Source organism: Terrapene carolina, unplaced genomic scaffold (assembly GCF_002925995.2).
Source record: "Terrapene carolina triunguis isolate 2854851 unplaced genomic scaffold, T_m_triunguis-2.0 Scaffold583, whole genome shotgun sequence".
Lineage (NCBI taxonomy): Eukaryota > Metazoa > Chordata > Testudines > Emydidae > Terrapene > Terrapene triunguis.
In genome coordinates this window covers 759083-775425 of record NW_020664934.1, presented here as the reverse complement: position 1 = coordinate 775425, position 16343 = coordinate 759083, and the positions used below count along the sequence as shown (strand labels likewise).

The following is a 16343-nucleotide window of genomic DNA, read 5'->3' as shown; positions in this document are numbered from 1 at the left end:
ACGTCGTCCACAGCCATGGAGATCTCCGTGCGGTATAGCTTCAGCAGCTGCCGCAGGTCCCCTTCTCCCAAAGGCCTGTCAGTGCTGGACATCCTGCAAGGAATCCGTATTTGTGGGGGTTTCAGCTGGAACGGGAGGATCTCCCCTACAATCAACACCATTGGGAGAGACTGGAACTGCAGTAACTGAGGCACCCGTGCTGCCTATGCTCTTACATCATTCCCTGTGAAGCCTGGTTCTGGGAAAGGCAGGCACTGAAACAGGGAGAAGAATGTGCATCTTACTTAGGACAGGACTTGCTGTGTCAAGTCAGTTGCCAAAACTTCCCCTTTAATAGAAACCTTCGTGTCTTGTCACCAATAGCCAGCTCAGATGTCAATCGCTGGCTATTGAGCTGAACCCAGGAATCCCATTAAGTTCAGTTATTGCACTCACATTTCTATACTCATGTTAACGTCACATTGCATGAATTTCTTCTCATAGCTCTCCTCTCTGACTGTTCCTCACCTGTCCCTGTGCCAAGACACCACCAGATTGAATGTGCTATGCCTGAAGTGCTGACTCCTTGCCCACACTGTTCAATAAGGCTGCGTGGTAGGTATTCTCCTCTGTGTGCGTGTGTACACGAAGATGCAGAAAGGGTGGTTGGTTGGTTGTACATCCACCAGCCACACTGAAATGTGTTAGTAGCTAAGCTTGGTGTCTGTGAAATCCATCCTTTGCCCTTAAGCATGCAACACTTCCTTGGGCTCTTTATACAGGTTAATCTGTGGAGGGAGGGGAAAAAACAAACTACTATTATTGAGGAACCAATTGGGTCCCAAGGATGAGCTTCTGAAGCTTGATTGGAGCTGAGAAGGTGTCTCTAATTAAGCTCATTTGCTCAGTTTCACTTTATAAGAGTTTGTCGGGAGCGGGGGGGGAGGGGAGAGAATTCCCCTTGCTTCACTTAAGCCCTGCAGATTATTTTAAATTGGTGCAAAACAAAATTGCTTAGTTAATTTTAGCCAGATGTAAAACTACGGTAGGTGCATTTTCAGATCCATAATGCTAGTATGAAATGGTCAATACACATTTTGCAAACACTCTGGCATTTAGTGGCCACAAAGGATTCTCCAGTTGTCATAGGCCATGTGTGCAGCTTGCTGTATGATTTACTATTTGTGCCAAGTTTGATTTTTTTAATCAGTATTCAGTATGTAGGAATATTTCTGCTTATTCAGCCCCTGTCACATCTGATTTCTGAAGTGTTTAAGGTCTGGCTGCTGCTTATACCAGTTGGGTGGTTGTCTTTACAAAACAAAGACAGCTGGATGACACATATTTGCCGGCTTGCTTGATTAGTCTACATGTCAGCTTTTTAATAATTCTATTCATTTGGTGGCAGTAAACTCAAACAGTTTACCTGAAACAGTACCTGAAATTCTGACCTGCTCCTCTTAGGAACAGAACCTGCAAAACCTTAAGCACGTGCCTAACTTTCCAACCAATTTGAAATCAATACTCATGGGGGTAAAGTTATGCACATGTGTGATTGCAGGATCAGGAAATTAATTTTGAAATTATTAATTGATACACTTCTGCTGTTTCCACCCAACCTTCAGTTTTTGTTTTGTCAGTTAACCCCTTCTAACAATCCATGCTCAAAACTTCAAATGCATTTGTATTTCAGCCCATGAGCACGATCAGAGTGATTTGAGGCCACAATTGCTTGCTACACAAGTTGCACTCTAACTATTTAGGTGAGTATTCTTTCAACTTCTGTAATTGGAGTCTGTATCTTTTCTATGAGTAAAATCCTGAAAGCCGCTGTCTCCTGCAGAGGGGAGCCCCACATCAGTTTGTGGTCGGGAGCCAGGCCAGCGTGGTATGAAGTGCAAAGTGACTACTAAGGGTGTTGGCTGGGCTCCTCACCCATGAAGCAGCAGGGCATGGTTTGGCATTTAAAATATGACAAGCACCAGTTTGCATAGGGGTTCTGTACAATAAGCAATATATTCACACTGGAAAATGAAACTTTTATATGCAACTGCTGCCTCAGGGATGCTGTATACTGTGGGAAACAAACTTTATACTCCACCACCTAGCAGGAAGGGATCCTTTATTTCGGAATAAATGGGAGATCCTGTTCACCATGGTAAAGGTAAGGGTAGGTAAAGGTGGGCATTCCAAAAGCCTTTGCATAGATCTGCTCTATGTGTTTGGGTAACTATTAAATGATCAATGCCAGGTGAAACTTGAAAGCTACAGAATCATTCAGATTTCCAAATGGAATATCTCTGCTCCTACACCATTCAATGATCAGCACTACTTTCCCTATGAAATATGATCTCTTCCTATATTGTTCATTAGTGTCAACTAATTGCTAGCTGTAGATAATTTTGGTTCTATATTAACCTCAATGAGACAAATTCAGAGATTTCAGCTTATACAAGGCAAAAGTAACCCAATCCTCAGTATATTGGTGTTACTCACAATACCTCTCTTTGTTCTTGTAATGAACTAAGAGTCACCTCAGAATTTATGTACTTTCCAGGGCACCTGTCGTTTTCATCCAGAAACTCTCCTATGTAATTGTATCACTAGTGACCTGTCTCTTAATGCTTGCTCCTGTTCTTAGTTAAGTCATTGCCATTGACTTCAGTGAAGGCTGGATCAGGCCTGTATTGTACACAACCTGTAGTGCTACAAGATGATGGCAGAGAAATTCAGCTCTGAGCTGAAAATCTAAGCAGCCCACGTTGGCTCAAATAAACTGTTAAAATGAGAGCAGTAGACTGACATCACACGTAGAGACACAATCTAGGAAGAAAAATAAAACTGTTGCTTACTTAGGGCTACAGATTATCACAGGATTGTAGAAAGCACTGTAATTCAGGGCTGAATATAGTCACTTGTTTATGACCTCTCTTGCCCCTTTAACAGTTGAAATCTGTTTCCTTACCCACATTTTTTGTTCTTTTCCCATCCCCAGCTCTTCCTCACGCTGCTTTGATACTATAAGGCTGCTCATCATGTGTGTGTTGAGTTGTTGGCCTCTTCTGAGAAGTAGAAAATATTGTAGGATGCAATTCAGTAACCTAAATTTATAAAGTAAATTGTCTTTTGACAAAGTTTGTAGGCCTAAAACATGACCCTTTAGTCTACCCACCTCACACCTGCTCCACAATCCCTCTGAGCCCTGTCCTTGGCTAAGGACGCAGTAGACTGTGTGTGAGTGCTCTCCACATCAGGAAGACTCCCACAAAGTTTCTGGGAACAAGCTAGGCCCAGCTCCAGTTCTCTGGTGAAGGGCTTCAGGAAAAGGCTGTAGATGTTTATGGCAGCTCTGCTGATGAGTGCAATATGACAGTGGTGCAGCCACACCACTAGAGTTAAGGCTGCATCCTGACTTCTGTTTAAAGGTTGCCCATTCAAAGTCCTCTAACATCAACGTTCAGTCAGATTCCTTTGCAAATTTGTGTGCCTCAGGAGAGCGCAGGGCGTAGGCTTCAGGCCGCAGATGTGGGGTCACTTATGTGAGGGGGTTGCAGCAATATAAGCCCTGAAAAAAATCCATTTTCAAACAGTTTCTAGGTGGTTTTTATTTGTGCAGAGCTAGAGATCAAACTATTGATGTGGTGCGGGTCACAGTGGGCACACTCTAGACACATTTCCTCAGGGTAGTGCATAGTACACACTAAACCTTTGGAGACCTAGATTGAGAATGGTTCAAGACAATGTGCATGCCCCAATAAAAAAAAAAGCAGCTAGAGGGTTTCCATTCCTGTTTTATATGCTTTAAAGCTCGACTCTTGTCTGTGCTCTGACATCCAAATGGTTAACCAGATTGCTTCCAAATTTGGTGTGCTTCATGCAGGCAGGGGGCAGCGTTAGTGATCCAAAATTTGGGGCTGTTTGCCCAGAGTATTCCGAGTTATAGGCCCCTGCCAAAAATCAGTTCCCTTCTGCTGCCTTGTACTGTTAAACTGAGAGGTACAAATGACTAGATCAGTGGTTCTCAACCTATTTACCATTATGGGCCACATATGCAGTTCTCAAGTGTTATGTGGGCCATACACACTATATATATTATACCTTTATGGCCCTGAGGATGTCATATGGGCTGCAAGCAGCCCACGGGTTGAGAACCACTGGATTAGATGAATCAGACCTCATTGAGATTGTTGGTTATGAACTCGCCCTTCAATTAACAGAACTAAGGATAAGTTTCTCACAAGCCCCCACCTAAGACAAAAAGAGTTTTGCACTGAGTGGCTAGAAGATGCTAGCATTTGTGAGTCTTGGGGTCAGTTTTATTTTTAGGGGAATGTAATCAAAGTATTTGGGGAAGAAAAATTAGACATGTGAATGCTTCCTCAGAGAGGAGGAATATTAGGGGGCAGAACAGTAGCAGAATAAGGGGAGCGAGGAGGGAGTTATGGGGAGGGGAATCAATGGGTATAGATTATAGGGAAAAGAACAGCCATACTGAGTCCAACCAAAGGTTCATCTAGCCCAGTATCCTGTTTTCTGACAGTGGCCAATGCCAGGTGCCCCAGTGGGAATGAACAGAACAGGTGATCCATTCCCTGTCGCTCATTCCCAGCTTCTGGCAAACAGAGGCTAGGGACACCATCCCTGCCCATCCTGGCTAATAGCCATTGTTGGACCTATCCTCCATGAATTTATCTAGTTCTTTTTTGAACCTTGTTATAGTCTTGGCCTTCACAACATCCTCTGGCAAAGAGTTCCACAGGTTGACTGTGCATTGTGTGAAGAAATAATTCCTTTTGTTTGTTTTAAACCTGCTGCCAATTAATTTCATTTGGTGACCCCTAGTTCTTGTATTATGAGAAGGTGTAAATAACACTTCCTTATTTACTTTCTCCACACCAGTCATGATTTTATAGTCCTCAATCATATCCCCCCTTAGTTGTCCCTTTTCCAACCTGAAAAATCACAGTCTTATTAATCTCTCCTCATGCGGAAGCCGTTCCATATGCCTAATAATTTTTGTTGCACTTTTCTGAACCTTTTCCAAGTCCAATATATGTTTTTTGAGATGGGGTGAACACATCTGCATGAAGTGTTACCATGGATTTATATAGAGACAATATGATATTTTCTGTCTTATTATCTATTCCTTTCCTAATGATTCCCATTGAGTGGATGTTTTCAGAGAACTATCCACAATGACGCCAAGATCTCTTGCGTGGTAACAGCTAATTTAGACCCCATAATTTTATATGTATAGTTGGGATTATGTTTTCCAATGTGCATTATTTTGCATTTATCAGCATTGAATTTCATCTGCCATTTTGTTGTCCAGTCACCTAGTTTTGAGAGATCCTTTTGTAGCTCTTCGCAGTCTGCCTGGGACTTAACTATCTTGAGTAGTTTTGTATCATCTGCAAATTTTGCCACCTCACTGTTTACCCCTTTTTCCAGATCATTTATGAATATGTTGAATAGGACTGGTCCCAGTACAGACCTCTGGGGGACACCACTATTTATCTCTCTCCATTTTGAAAACTGACCATTTATTCCTACCCTTTGTTTCCTATCTTTTAACCAGTTATCAATCCATGAGAGGACCTTCCCTCTTATCCCATGACAGCTTACTTTGCTGAAGAGCCTTTGGTGAAGGACCTTGCCAAAGGTTTTCTGAAAATCTAAGTACACTATATCCACTGGATCCCCCTTGTCCACATGCTTGTTGACCCCCTCAAAGAATCCTAGTAGATTGGTGAGGCATGATTTCCCTTTACAAAAACCACGTTGACTCTTCCCCAACAAATTATGTTCATCTATGTGTCTGACAATTTTGTTCTTAACTATAGTTTCAACCAGTTTGCCCAGCACTGAAGTCAGGTTTACTGGCCTGAAATTGCTGGGATCACCTCTGGAGCCCTTTTTAAAATTGGCGTCACATTAGCTATCCTTTAGTCATCTGGTACAGAAGCTGATTTAAATGATAGGTTAGAGACTACAGCTAGTAGTTCTGCAATTTCATATTTGAGTTCCTTCAGAACTCTTGGGTGAATACCATCTGGTCCTGGTGACTTATTACTGTTTAGTTTATTAATTTGTTCCAAAACCTCCTCTAATGACACCTCAATCTGGGACAGTTCCTCAGATTTGTCATCTAAAAAGAATGGCTCAGGTTTGGGAATCTCCCTCACATCCTCAGCCATGAAGATCGATGCAAAGAATTCATTGACAGTAGTTTCTCCGCAATGGCCTTATTGTCCTTGAGTGCTTCTTTGGCATCTTGATCATCCAGTGGCCCCACTGGTTGTTTAGCAAGCTTCCTGCTTGTGATGCACTTAATTTTTTGATATTTGGCTAGCTCTTCTTCAAATTGTTTTTTGGCCTTCCTAATTATATTTTTACTCTTTGTTTGCCAGAGTTTATGCTCCTTTCTATTTTCCTCACTAGGATTTAACTTCCACTTTTTAAAGGATGCTTTTTTGCCTCTCACTGCTTGTTTTACTTTGTTGTTTAGCCATGGTGGCTAAACATGGTGGCTTTTTTGGTTCTCTTACTGTGTTTTTTAATTTGGGGTATACGTTTAAGTTGAGCCTCTATGATGGTGTCTTTAAAAAGTTTCCATGCAACTTACGGGGATTTCACTTTTGGCACTGTACCCTTTAATTTCTGTTTAACTAACTTCCTCATTTTTCTGTAGTCCCCCTTTCTGAAATTAAATGCTACAGTGTTAGGCTGCTGTGGTGTTTTCCCCACCACAAGGATGTTACATTTAATTATATTATGATCGCTATTACCAAGCAGTCCAGCTATATTCACCTCTTAGACCAGATCCTGTGCTCCACTTAGGACTAAATCAAGAATTGCCTCTCTTGTGGATTCCAGGACCAGCTGCTCCAAGAAGCAGTCATTTAAGGTGTCAAGAAACTTTATCTCTGCCTCCTGTCCTGAGGTGACATGTACTCAGTCAATATGGGGATAGTTGAAATCCCCCATTATTATTGAGTTTTTTAATTTAATAGCCTCTCTAATCTCCCTGAGCATTTCACAGTCACTTTCACCATCCAGGTCAGGTGGTCGGTAATATATTCCTGCAATATGCTTATTATCCAAGCATGGAATTACTATACATAGAGATTCCATGGTACAGTTTGGTTCATTTAAGATTTTTACTTCATTTGATTCTATGCTTTCTTTCACATATAGTGCCACTCCCCCACCAGCACAACCTGTTCTGTCCTTCCGATATATTTTGTACCCTGGTATTACTGTGTCCCATTGATTATCCTCATTCCACCAAGTTTCTGTGATGCCTATTATATCAATATCCTTATTTAATATAAGGCACTCTAGTTCACCCATCTCATTATTTAGACTTCTAGCATAGGTATATATGCACTTAAAAAACTTGTTACATCATGTAATGGCAGATAGCTAAAAAGTAATTGAATGGGACTTTTTTCATTTGACTCTTTCTAATCAGATCTTACCTGTATTTTATCATCTTCCATCCTCTCCTCCTTACTAGGTCATAGAGAATCTCCATTAATAGATCCTTCCCTAAGGGATGTCTCTGTCTGAACCACATGCTCCTCTGCACCTGTCGGCTTTCCCCCAGCCCTTAGTTTAAAAATTGCTCAACAACCCTTTTAATTTTAAGTGCCAGCAATCAGGTTCCATTTTGGTTTAAATGGAGCCCATCCTTCCTATATAGGCTCCCCCTTTCCCAAAAGTTTCCCCAGTTCCTAATAAATCAAAACCCCTTCTCCCTACACCATTATCTCATCCACGCATTGAGACCCTGCAGTTCTGCCAGTCCAACTGGCCCTGCGCATGGAACTGGAAGCATTTCAGAGAATAGAGGTCCTGGACTTCAATCTCTTACCTAGCAGCCTAAATTTGGCCTCCAGGACCTCTCTCCTATCCTTTCCTATGTCATTGGTACCTACATGTACCACAACTGCTGGCTCCTCCCCAGCACTACACATAAGTATATCTAGATGTCTCGAGAGATCCACAACCTTCGTACCAGACAGGCAAGTCACCATGCGGTTCTCCCGGTCATCACAAACCCAGCTATCTGTTTCTAATGATCAAATTGCACATTACTAATACCTGTCTCTTCCTAATAACTGGAGTTCCCTCCCCCAGAGAGAGATCCTCACTGTGAGAGGATACCACAACATCATCTGGAAGGAGGGTCCCAAATATTGGATCATTTTCCTCTGCTCCGGTTGGATGTTCTCCTTCCCTGAGACTTTCATTCGCCTCAACAGCACAGAGGCTGTCAGACCAGGGATGGGACTGTTCTACTGTGTCCCAGAAAGTCTCATCTATGTACCTCTCTGTCTCCCTTAGCTTCTCCAGTTCAGCCACCCTGGTCTCCAAAGCCCGTACATAGTCTCTGAGGGCCAGGAACTCCTTGCACCGAATGCACACACATGCCACCTGCCCATAGGGCAGGTAATCATACATTCTGCATTGGGTGCAATAAACTGGATAGCCCCCACTCTGTTGCTGGACTTCTGCCTGAATTCTCTTTTTACTTCTGAAGCTTGTTCCTTTATTGCTGTTTTGTTTTTATCACGGGGTGTTTTTAGCTTTAAGGTTAAAGAATGTTAAGTTTATCTAGACACCCCTCTCACACACTTCCCCTCTAAACTGCCTCGCAAAACTCCCGTTAGCCTCTCCTATTCGCTAGCTCCTCTGGTCACTTAGGAGCGGGCTTTTTAAAGCCCTGGTCTTCCTGAGTAGCTCCACCCCCTGGTTAAGGATTGATGGGTGCTAAAGGGCTTAGGGCATGGCTACACTTGCAGACGTAGAGCGCTGTGAGTTAAACGCGCCTTCAGAGAGCGCAGTAGGGAAAGCGCTGCAGTCTGTCCACACTGACAGCTTCAAGCGCACTGGCGTGGCCGCATTTGCGGCACTTGCTGCGGTGCATTATGGGCAGCTATCCCACAGAGCACCTCCTCCCATTCTGGCACTGTGGCTTGTGGGAAGGGGTCCTGTCCCAACGCCCCGTGATGCATTGGTTTGCATCCCAGCATTCCCTTTGCTTCCGTCCACATTTGGCACCATCTTTCAACATTTTTTGTACTGCACGCTCTGTCTTCCCTTTTGGTCTGCGGGAATGGAGCCCGAACTGTTGAGGAATATGCTGATGAGTCTCACCAGCATGTCACGTTTGGCAGTCGAGTTTTTCCTTATGATCCAAAGTGACAGTGAGAGCTCCGACAATGATATCGACTCGAGTAACGCATATGACGAGTTTGCTTGTGGCATTCACGGACATGCTCACCACCATGGAATGCTGCTTTTGGGCTTGGGAAACAAGCACTGAGTGGTGGGATCACATCGTCATGCAAGTCTGGGATGACTAGCAGTGGCTGCAGAACTTTCGGATGAGAAAAGCCACTTTCATGGGACTGTGTGAGGAGCTCGCCCCCACCCTGTGGCACAAGGACATGAGATTGAGAGATGCCCTGATGGTGGAGAAGCGGGTGCTATTGCAATCTGGAAGCTGGCAACTCCAGACAGCTACCGATCGGTCGCTAACCAGTTTGGAGTGGGAAAGTCGACCACTGGAATCGTGTTGATGCAAGTTTGCAGGGCCATTAATCGCATCCTGCTCAGAAGAACCGTGACTCTGGGTAAAGTGCATGACATTGTGGCTGGCTTTGCATAAATGGGTTTCCTAACTGCGGAGGGGCGATAGATGGGACGCATATTCCAATTCTGGCACCAGCCCACCTAGTCTGAGTATGTTAATGGGAAGGGCTATTTCTCTATGGTTCTCCAAGTGCTTGTGGATCACCGTGGGCATTTCATTGACATTAACGCAGGCTGGCCCGGAAAGGGGCATGATGCATGCATCTTTCGGAACACTGGCCTGTTCAGGAAGCTGCAAGCCAGGACTTTTTTTCCAGACCAGAAGTTCACCATAAGGGAAGTTGAAATGCCCATTGCGATCTTTGGAGACCCAGCTTACCCTTTAATGCCGTGGCTCATGAAACCCGACACAGGGGGCATTGACAGCAGCAAGGAGCAGTTCAACAACAGGCTGAGCCAATGCAGAATGACTGTGGAGTGTGCTTTTGGCCGTTTAAAGGGCCGCTGGAGCTCTCTGTATGGGAAGCTGGATCTGGCCGATAACATCCCCATGGTTATATCCACGTGCTGTACCCTCCATAACATTTGTGAAGGGAAGGGTGAAAGATTCACTCAGGGATGGAACTTCAAAACCTGGAGGCTGAATTTGAACAGCCAGAGAGCAGGGCTATTAGAGGGGCCCAGCACTGGGCTGCACCGATTAGGGATGCCTTGAGGGAGCAATCTGAGGCTGAAAGCCACCTGTAATGTCTGGTGCCCTGCACGGGAGTGAAGTGCAGTACTTCCAATGTTAGTAGGAATCTGTGTTTACTACGCTAACTTGCAGTGCCTGTTTCTTTCCTAAAAATCCATTTATTGAAAAGAAAATGCATTTATTGAAGAGAGATACAACTGCTTGGGAAACAGAAAGGGCAAGGGAGTGCGGAACGGTACAATCACAGATTTGCATATGTCCTGTCTGGAGTGCTGTGCAATGAGTGCTGCACTTCAGGATGGCTATACTGCATGATGATAGGGGTTGAGTGCAGTGGGTAAGGGTTGTAGTTTTCAGGGCTGGGTGGTGAAGCTACAGGTGTTGGAGGCAGCTGGTGGAGATAAGAACCAGGATGTTGGGGAAAGTGGGTTGGAGGTGACATGGGGGCACAAGGGAAAGAGTTTTGGGACAAGGGCTGCGGGGGGGAGTGGGCGCGGATGTGCTCCGCCTGCATTGCTACGAGCGCCTGTATCGAGTCCGCTTGCCTCTCTATGATGCTTAGCAGCCGCTCTGTGCTTTGGTGCCGGCGATCCGCATTCTGCTGGCGGACCTTCCTTTCACTCTCCCTGCCACTCCTGCACTTTTTGATTTTCATTACTTGAATGCTGCATTACTTCATGCAACGTCTTCCTTGCTTCTACATGGCCTCTTTCTGATTCTTTGGAGTCTTTTGGCTGGTGATAATATGGATGGCTGAGATCTCAAGGTTGCATCTGTAAAGGCAAAATGCAACACTTAACAGAGGCAGCATTGTTCACACCAGACAGAGCAACGATTCCCCCATACTTAAGGGATAGCTTAAGTGGTTTGAGCATTGAGGGGGGAGGGATAGCTCAGTGGTTTGAGCATTGGCCTGCTAAACCCAGGGTTGTGAGTTCAATCCTTGAGGGGGCCACTTAGGGATCTGGGGCAAAATCAGTACTTGGTCCTGCTAGTGAAGGCAGGGGGCTGGACTTGATGACCTTTCAAGGTCCCTTCCAGTTCTAGGAGATAGGATATTTCCATTAATTTTTTTAAATTTTTTTAAGGGCAAGCACAGTCTACACAATAGCATAATTTGCCCGTTTCAAAGCGAGCGCACATAACCCTCAGGAGCCCCAAAATGGTGAGTAAGCACAGGGTCAAGTGTGACTGATTGTTTCATGGCCGTACTGTCCTCTGGGTTTCTGTGCCTTGGGGAGAGCCAACAGTGGAAGGGGGCCCCTATACCGAACACTGTCCCCACGTTTTCCACAGGAGTTCTTCCTGGAAGATATCTTGTTGCTGAGGGTGACCTGGGAAGCAAGGGAGGGTCTTCTACTGCAATGCGGCTTCTGCCCAGGCCCATATGCAGCTTGCTTTGTGTGCAGCACTGGTTTCCCCCACTCCTCACAGCACAGTGGCGCGGGCAAGTTAGCCTGACTGGGACAAGGACCACAGTGGCTCTCCCATGAAACCTGCGCAAGCGCATTGCCCAAGTTCTGGATGAGACCTTTGAAGAGATCACTGAGGCCGATTACCGCGATGTGAGAAAGGACATCAACGCCATATTCCGCATCTAGGCATGCATACAGCCCTAACCCTTCTCGCCCCAAGAGCCTGCACCGAATAATTTCCTTCCCAAAATAAAAGCTGCTTAGCGGGAACCTCCTCCGGTGTTTGTCCTTCCCCAAGCACCAGCCGCCGCGACTGGCTACCTTCCTCCTGGCTTGAGAACAGCTCCTGGCTGCATGCATCTAGGGATTCTGGGATATTATCCTCGCTCCCACTTTGCTGCTCCTCCTCTTGCCTTGTTGGACTGGACTCTGAAGTGCCCATGGTGGTCCCCAGAGTGGAGGTGGGGTCGCCCCCAACTATCGCGTCCAGCTCTTTGTAGAAATGGCAGGTCGTGGGGGCAGCACAGGGTAGTGGTTTGCCTCGCGGGCTTTGTGGTAGGCAGCTCCTTCACTTTAACCCTGCACTGCAGTGCATCCCGGTCATGGCCCCTTTCCACCATGTCCCTTGATATCTGCCTGAAGGTATTGTAATTCCTATGGCTGGAGCACAGCTGGGACTGGACAGCTTCCTTCCCCCCCAAACACTGATGAGTTCCAGCAACTCACCATTGCTCCATACTGGGGACCACCTGGCGTGTGGAGGCATGGTCACCTGGAAAGATTCGCTGATAGCACTCCACACCTGGCTGAGCAAACAGGAAGGGATTTTTCAAAATTCCCAGAGAATTTAAAGGGTGGGTCTGACGGTTGGTCACCTGAGGGCAGGGCAGTAGAGTTCAAAGTGAGGACCAGAGTGGCTAGAAAAGTCCTTCTTGCATCATGGGACACTTCTGGAGGCCAATCAGAGCGCACTAGAGGATCAGGGCGTCCACACTGGCACCTTGGCGCTCCAGCAGGGGCGCAACAAATGTTATTCCACTTGCCGAGGTGGAGTACCAGCAGCGCTGTAGCCATGGAGTCAGAGCGCTCTACGTGCCTTGCCAGTGTGGACGGTTAGTGAGCTAGTGCGCCCGGGGCTCCTTTATTGCTCTGTAACTCGCAAGTGTAGCCAAGGCTTTAGGGATCAAAGCCTCGTTAAGAAGCTCCCAGCCTTGCCTAGCAGGCCGCTAAGCTCAGCACTCACACGGTTAGCACACGGTGCCCCAAACAAACAGACCACACGATATATTTCAGTCAAGCAGCAAGCACACCACAAACACAAACACTACAGACAACAAAATTACCCCAAGGGTCACGTAATTGCTCCTCCTTCATCCAGAGAACTTCCTCTCAAAACTCCCGTTAGCTGCTCCTGTTCGCTGTTAAGAAGTTTGGGGACTCAGGTGAGACAGGTGTGCCCACTAGCTTTGCCCATACACTCCAAATCCTGATAATGCACCCCAACATCCTGAACCCCACAACTCTGCCAGTGCACCCCAATCTGTGCACAAACCTTGCACACATCCACCAGTTCACTTGGAATGTGAATTTTGGAGCACAGCTCTGAACCCGATTCATTATCTACCCCATCCCCACAGCTCTGCATCCATTTCATTATCTACCCCACCCCCATGTACCCACAGCTCTGTACCCATTTCATTATCTACCCACCCCCAGTTCTGAACCCAGTAAATTATCTACCCCCCCCAAACACCCACAGCTCTGCACCCATTTCACTATATACCCCCACACACACCAGCACCCATTTCGTTATCTACCCCCATACACACAGAGCTCTGAAGCCATTTCATTATCTACCCCAACTCCACAAACACACATCTCTACACCCATTTCATTATCTATCCCTCATACCCACAGGTCTGCATCCATTTCATTATCTACTCCACCCCAGGACAACCACAGCTCTGCACCCATTTCATTATCTACCCACATCCACAGGTCTGCACCAGTTTCATTATCTACCCCTCACACCTACAAGTCTGCACCCATTTCATTATCTACGCCACCCCAACACCCACAGATCTGCACCTATTTCAACATCTGCCACCCCGATCCACAGCTCAGCACCCGTTTCATTATCTACCCCACCCCCAACACACGCACAGCTCTGTACCATTTCATTATCTACCCCACCCTCACACACCCACAGCTCTGCACCCTTTTCATTATGTAAGCCACACCCACAACTCAGCACCCATTTCAACATCTACCCCCCCACACACCCACAGCTGTTCACCGTTTCATTATCTACCCCCCCACAGCTCCACACCCATTTCATTATTTCTCCCACCCCCAACACTGCACTCATTTCATTATGAAACCCACTCCCCACCCCCACAACTCTACATCCATTTAATTATCTATCCCTCCACACACCCAAAGCTCAGCACCCATTTCATTATCTACCCCACCCACACATCGACAGCCCTATACCGATTTATCTACCCCCCACACCCACAGCTCTGCACCCATTTGATTATTTACTCCACCCCCAGCATACTCCCAGCTCTGCACCTGTTTCATTATCTACCCCACCCGCACACAACAGCAGCTCTATATGCATTTGATTATCTACCCCACCCCAACACACGCCCAGCTCTACACCCATTTCATTATGAACCGCACCCCCCACAGCCACAGCTTTGCACCCATTTCAGTATCTAAGCCACCCTGCACATAGCTCTGCACCCGTTTCATTATCTACCCCACCCCCAACACACACCCTGAAGGAACAGAAATGGACACCGTGTCAAGTCAAGCACAAGGGTTTGTTACGCACAGCGCTGGTGGAGTGTCACTTTGCTTATTGGGCTCAGAGACACTGCAAAACAATTGATTATATTGCTCATTGGGCAGAGAGAAGCGACAGGGTGGGAATTCCCGAGCCCCTGGATAGGTTCTAGCAGCAAAACAAGATAAGCACAATAAGCCAATAGTCTAAAAAGATTACATAATGGCACCATCCATGGCTCAGGTTAATATGTTGCTAATACACAGGTAATTTCCCTCAAACTATTCCTATTGAAGTGTATAGGTTAAATCCTAATTTTGGGGTCCAGGGGAATGAGGTAGCAGCTCTCCCGGTTGACCAACAGGTAGATTCCTGGAGATTTAAAGCAAACGACAGTGATTAGTATGCAACAATAACAATTGTTTATAGTTTTATAGTTTTACCCTTGCATTGCTGTGAACTAGGATTGGCATCCATGAAGGAGGGTATACCTGTGAAGGGGGAGGATGTCCTGTCTCATACTGACATGTTGGGCCTCTCCCTGGACTCTAGTAGGCATGTGGGGGGCGGGGGGGTATTCACTATCTCCTTCCTGCATTGGGGAGTAGACTTTGAGGCCCTTCTCAACGATTGTGCGTCTGTAACTTATGATAAGGACACCCAATTACGGCTCACCATCTGGCGTTATGCTGACTCCGCTCATCTAGTAGAAACAAAGCAAGGTTGTCTCCTGTTTTATTCAGTTTTTCTTAGCTAGTATTGTTCATTGTTAACTAGGCCCCAGATCACGCTGTGGAATTCGGGCCAATGTGAAAAGTTCTTAGCAGAGACTAGTATCAGAGGGGTAGCCGTGTTAGTCTGAATCTGTAAAAAGCAACAGAGGGTCCTGTGGCACCTTTAAGACGAACAGAAGTATTGGAGCATAAGCTTTCGTGGGTGAATGCTGATGAAGTGGGCATTCACCCACGAAAGCTTATGCTCCAATACTTCTGTTCGTCTTAAAGGTGCCACAGGACCCTCTGTTGCCTTTTAGCAGAGACTGTGTTTAAGATTTTGCGTACACATTAAATGGATTTTGGCCCTTCACTCCCACAATTCTGCACCTACTTCATAATCTACCCCACCTCACATAACCACAGCTCTGCACCCATTACATTATCTACCCCCACACACACACACAGCTCTGCACCCATTTCATTATCTCCCCCTCCACTCAAAAAGCTCTGCACCCATTTCAACATCTCCCCCCACACATGCTCTTCACCCATTTCATTATTTACCCCACTCATACACCCACAGCTCAGCACACATTTCATTATCTACCCCACACACTCACAGCTCTGCACCCATTTCATCATCTACCCCACATCCCCACAGCTCTGCACCAATTTCATTATTTACCCCCCCGAACACCACCCCAGCTCTGCACCCATTTCATTATTAAATCCACCCCCAAACGACCAGCTCTGTACCCTTTTCATTTTCTAAGCCACACCCACAGCTCTGCACCCATTTCATTATGTACCACACGCCCAGCTCTGCACCCTTTTAATTATCTAAGCCATCACCCACACCCAAAGCTTTTCACCCAATTCATTATCTACCCCAACACCCACAGCTCAGCACCCATTTCATTATTTACCTCCCAAAACCGCCCCCAGCTCTGCACCCATTTAATTTACCCCCCCCCCAAACTCCCCCAGCTTTGGACCCATGTCATTATTTACCCCACCCCACACGCCCAGCACTGCACCCATTTCATTATCTGCACCCCCACCCCACCCCCCACAACCCTGCACCCATTTCATTATTTACCCCACCCTCACAGCTCAGCACACATTTCATCATCTACCCCCCACACCCA

At 46.2% G+C, this 16343-nt stretch overlaps 1 protein-coding gene across 1 annotated transcript in view; it reads right to left on the bottom strand.

Moving 5' to 3' along the window:
• The window catches only part of LOC112112171 (autoimmune regulator), a 34014-nt gene extending 21884 nt beyond the window's left edge, over nucleotides 1-12130 (bottom strand). The window contains exons 1-2 of the mRNA XM_026659137.1: nucleotides 12082-12130; nucleotides 2945-3102 (exon numbers count right to left, since the gene is read on the bottom strand). Coding sequence (XP_026514922.1) covers nucleotides 2945-3102; nucleotides 12082-12130 — 207 coding nt within the window. The remainder of the gene's footprint in view (nucleotides 1-2944; nucleotides 3103-12081) is intronic.
• Between the last annotated feature and the right edge of the window lie 4213 nt (nucleotides 12131-16343).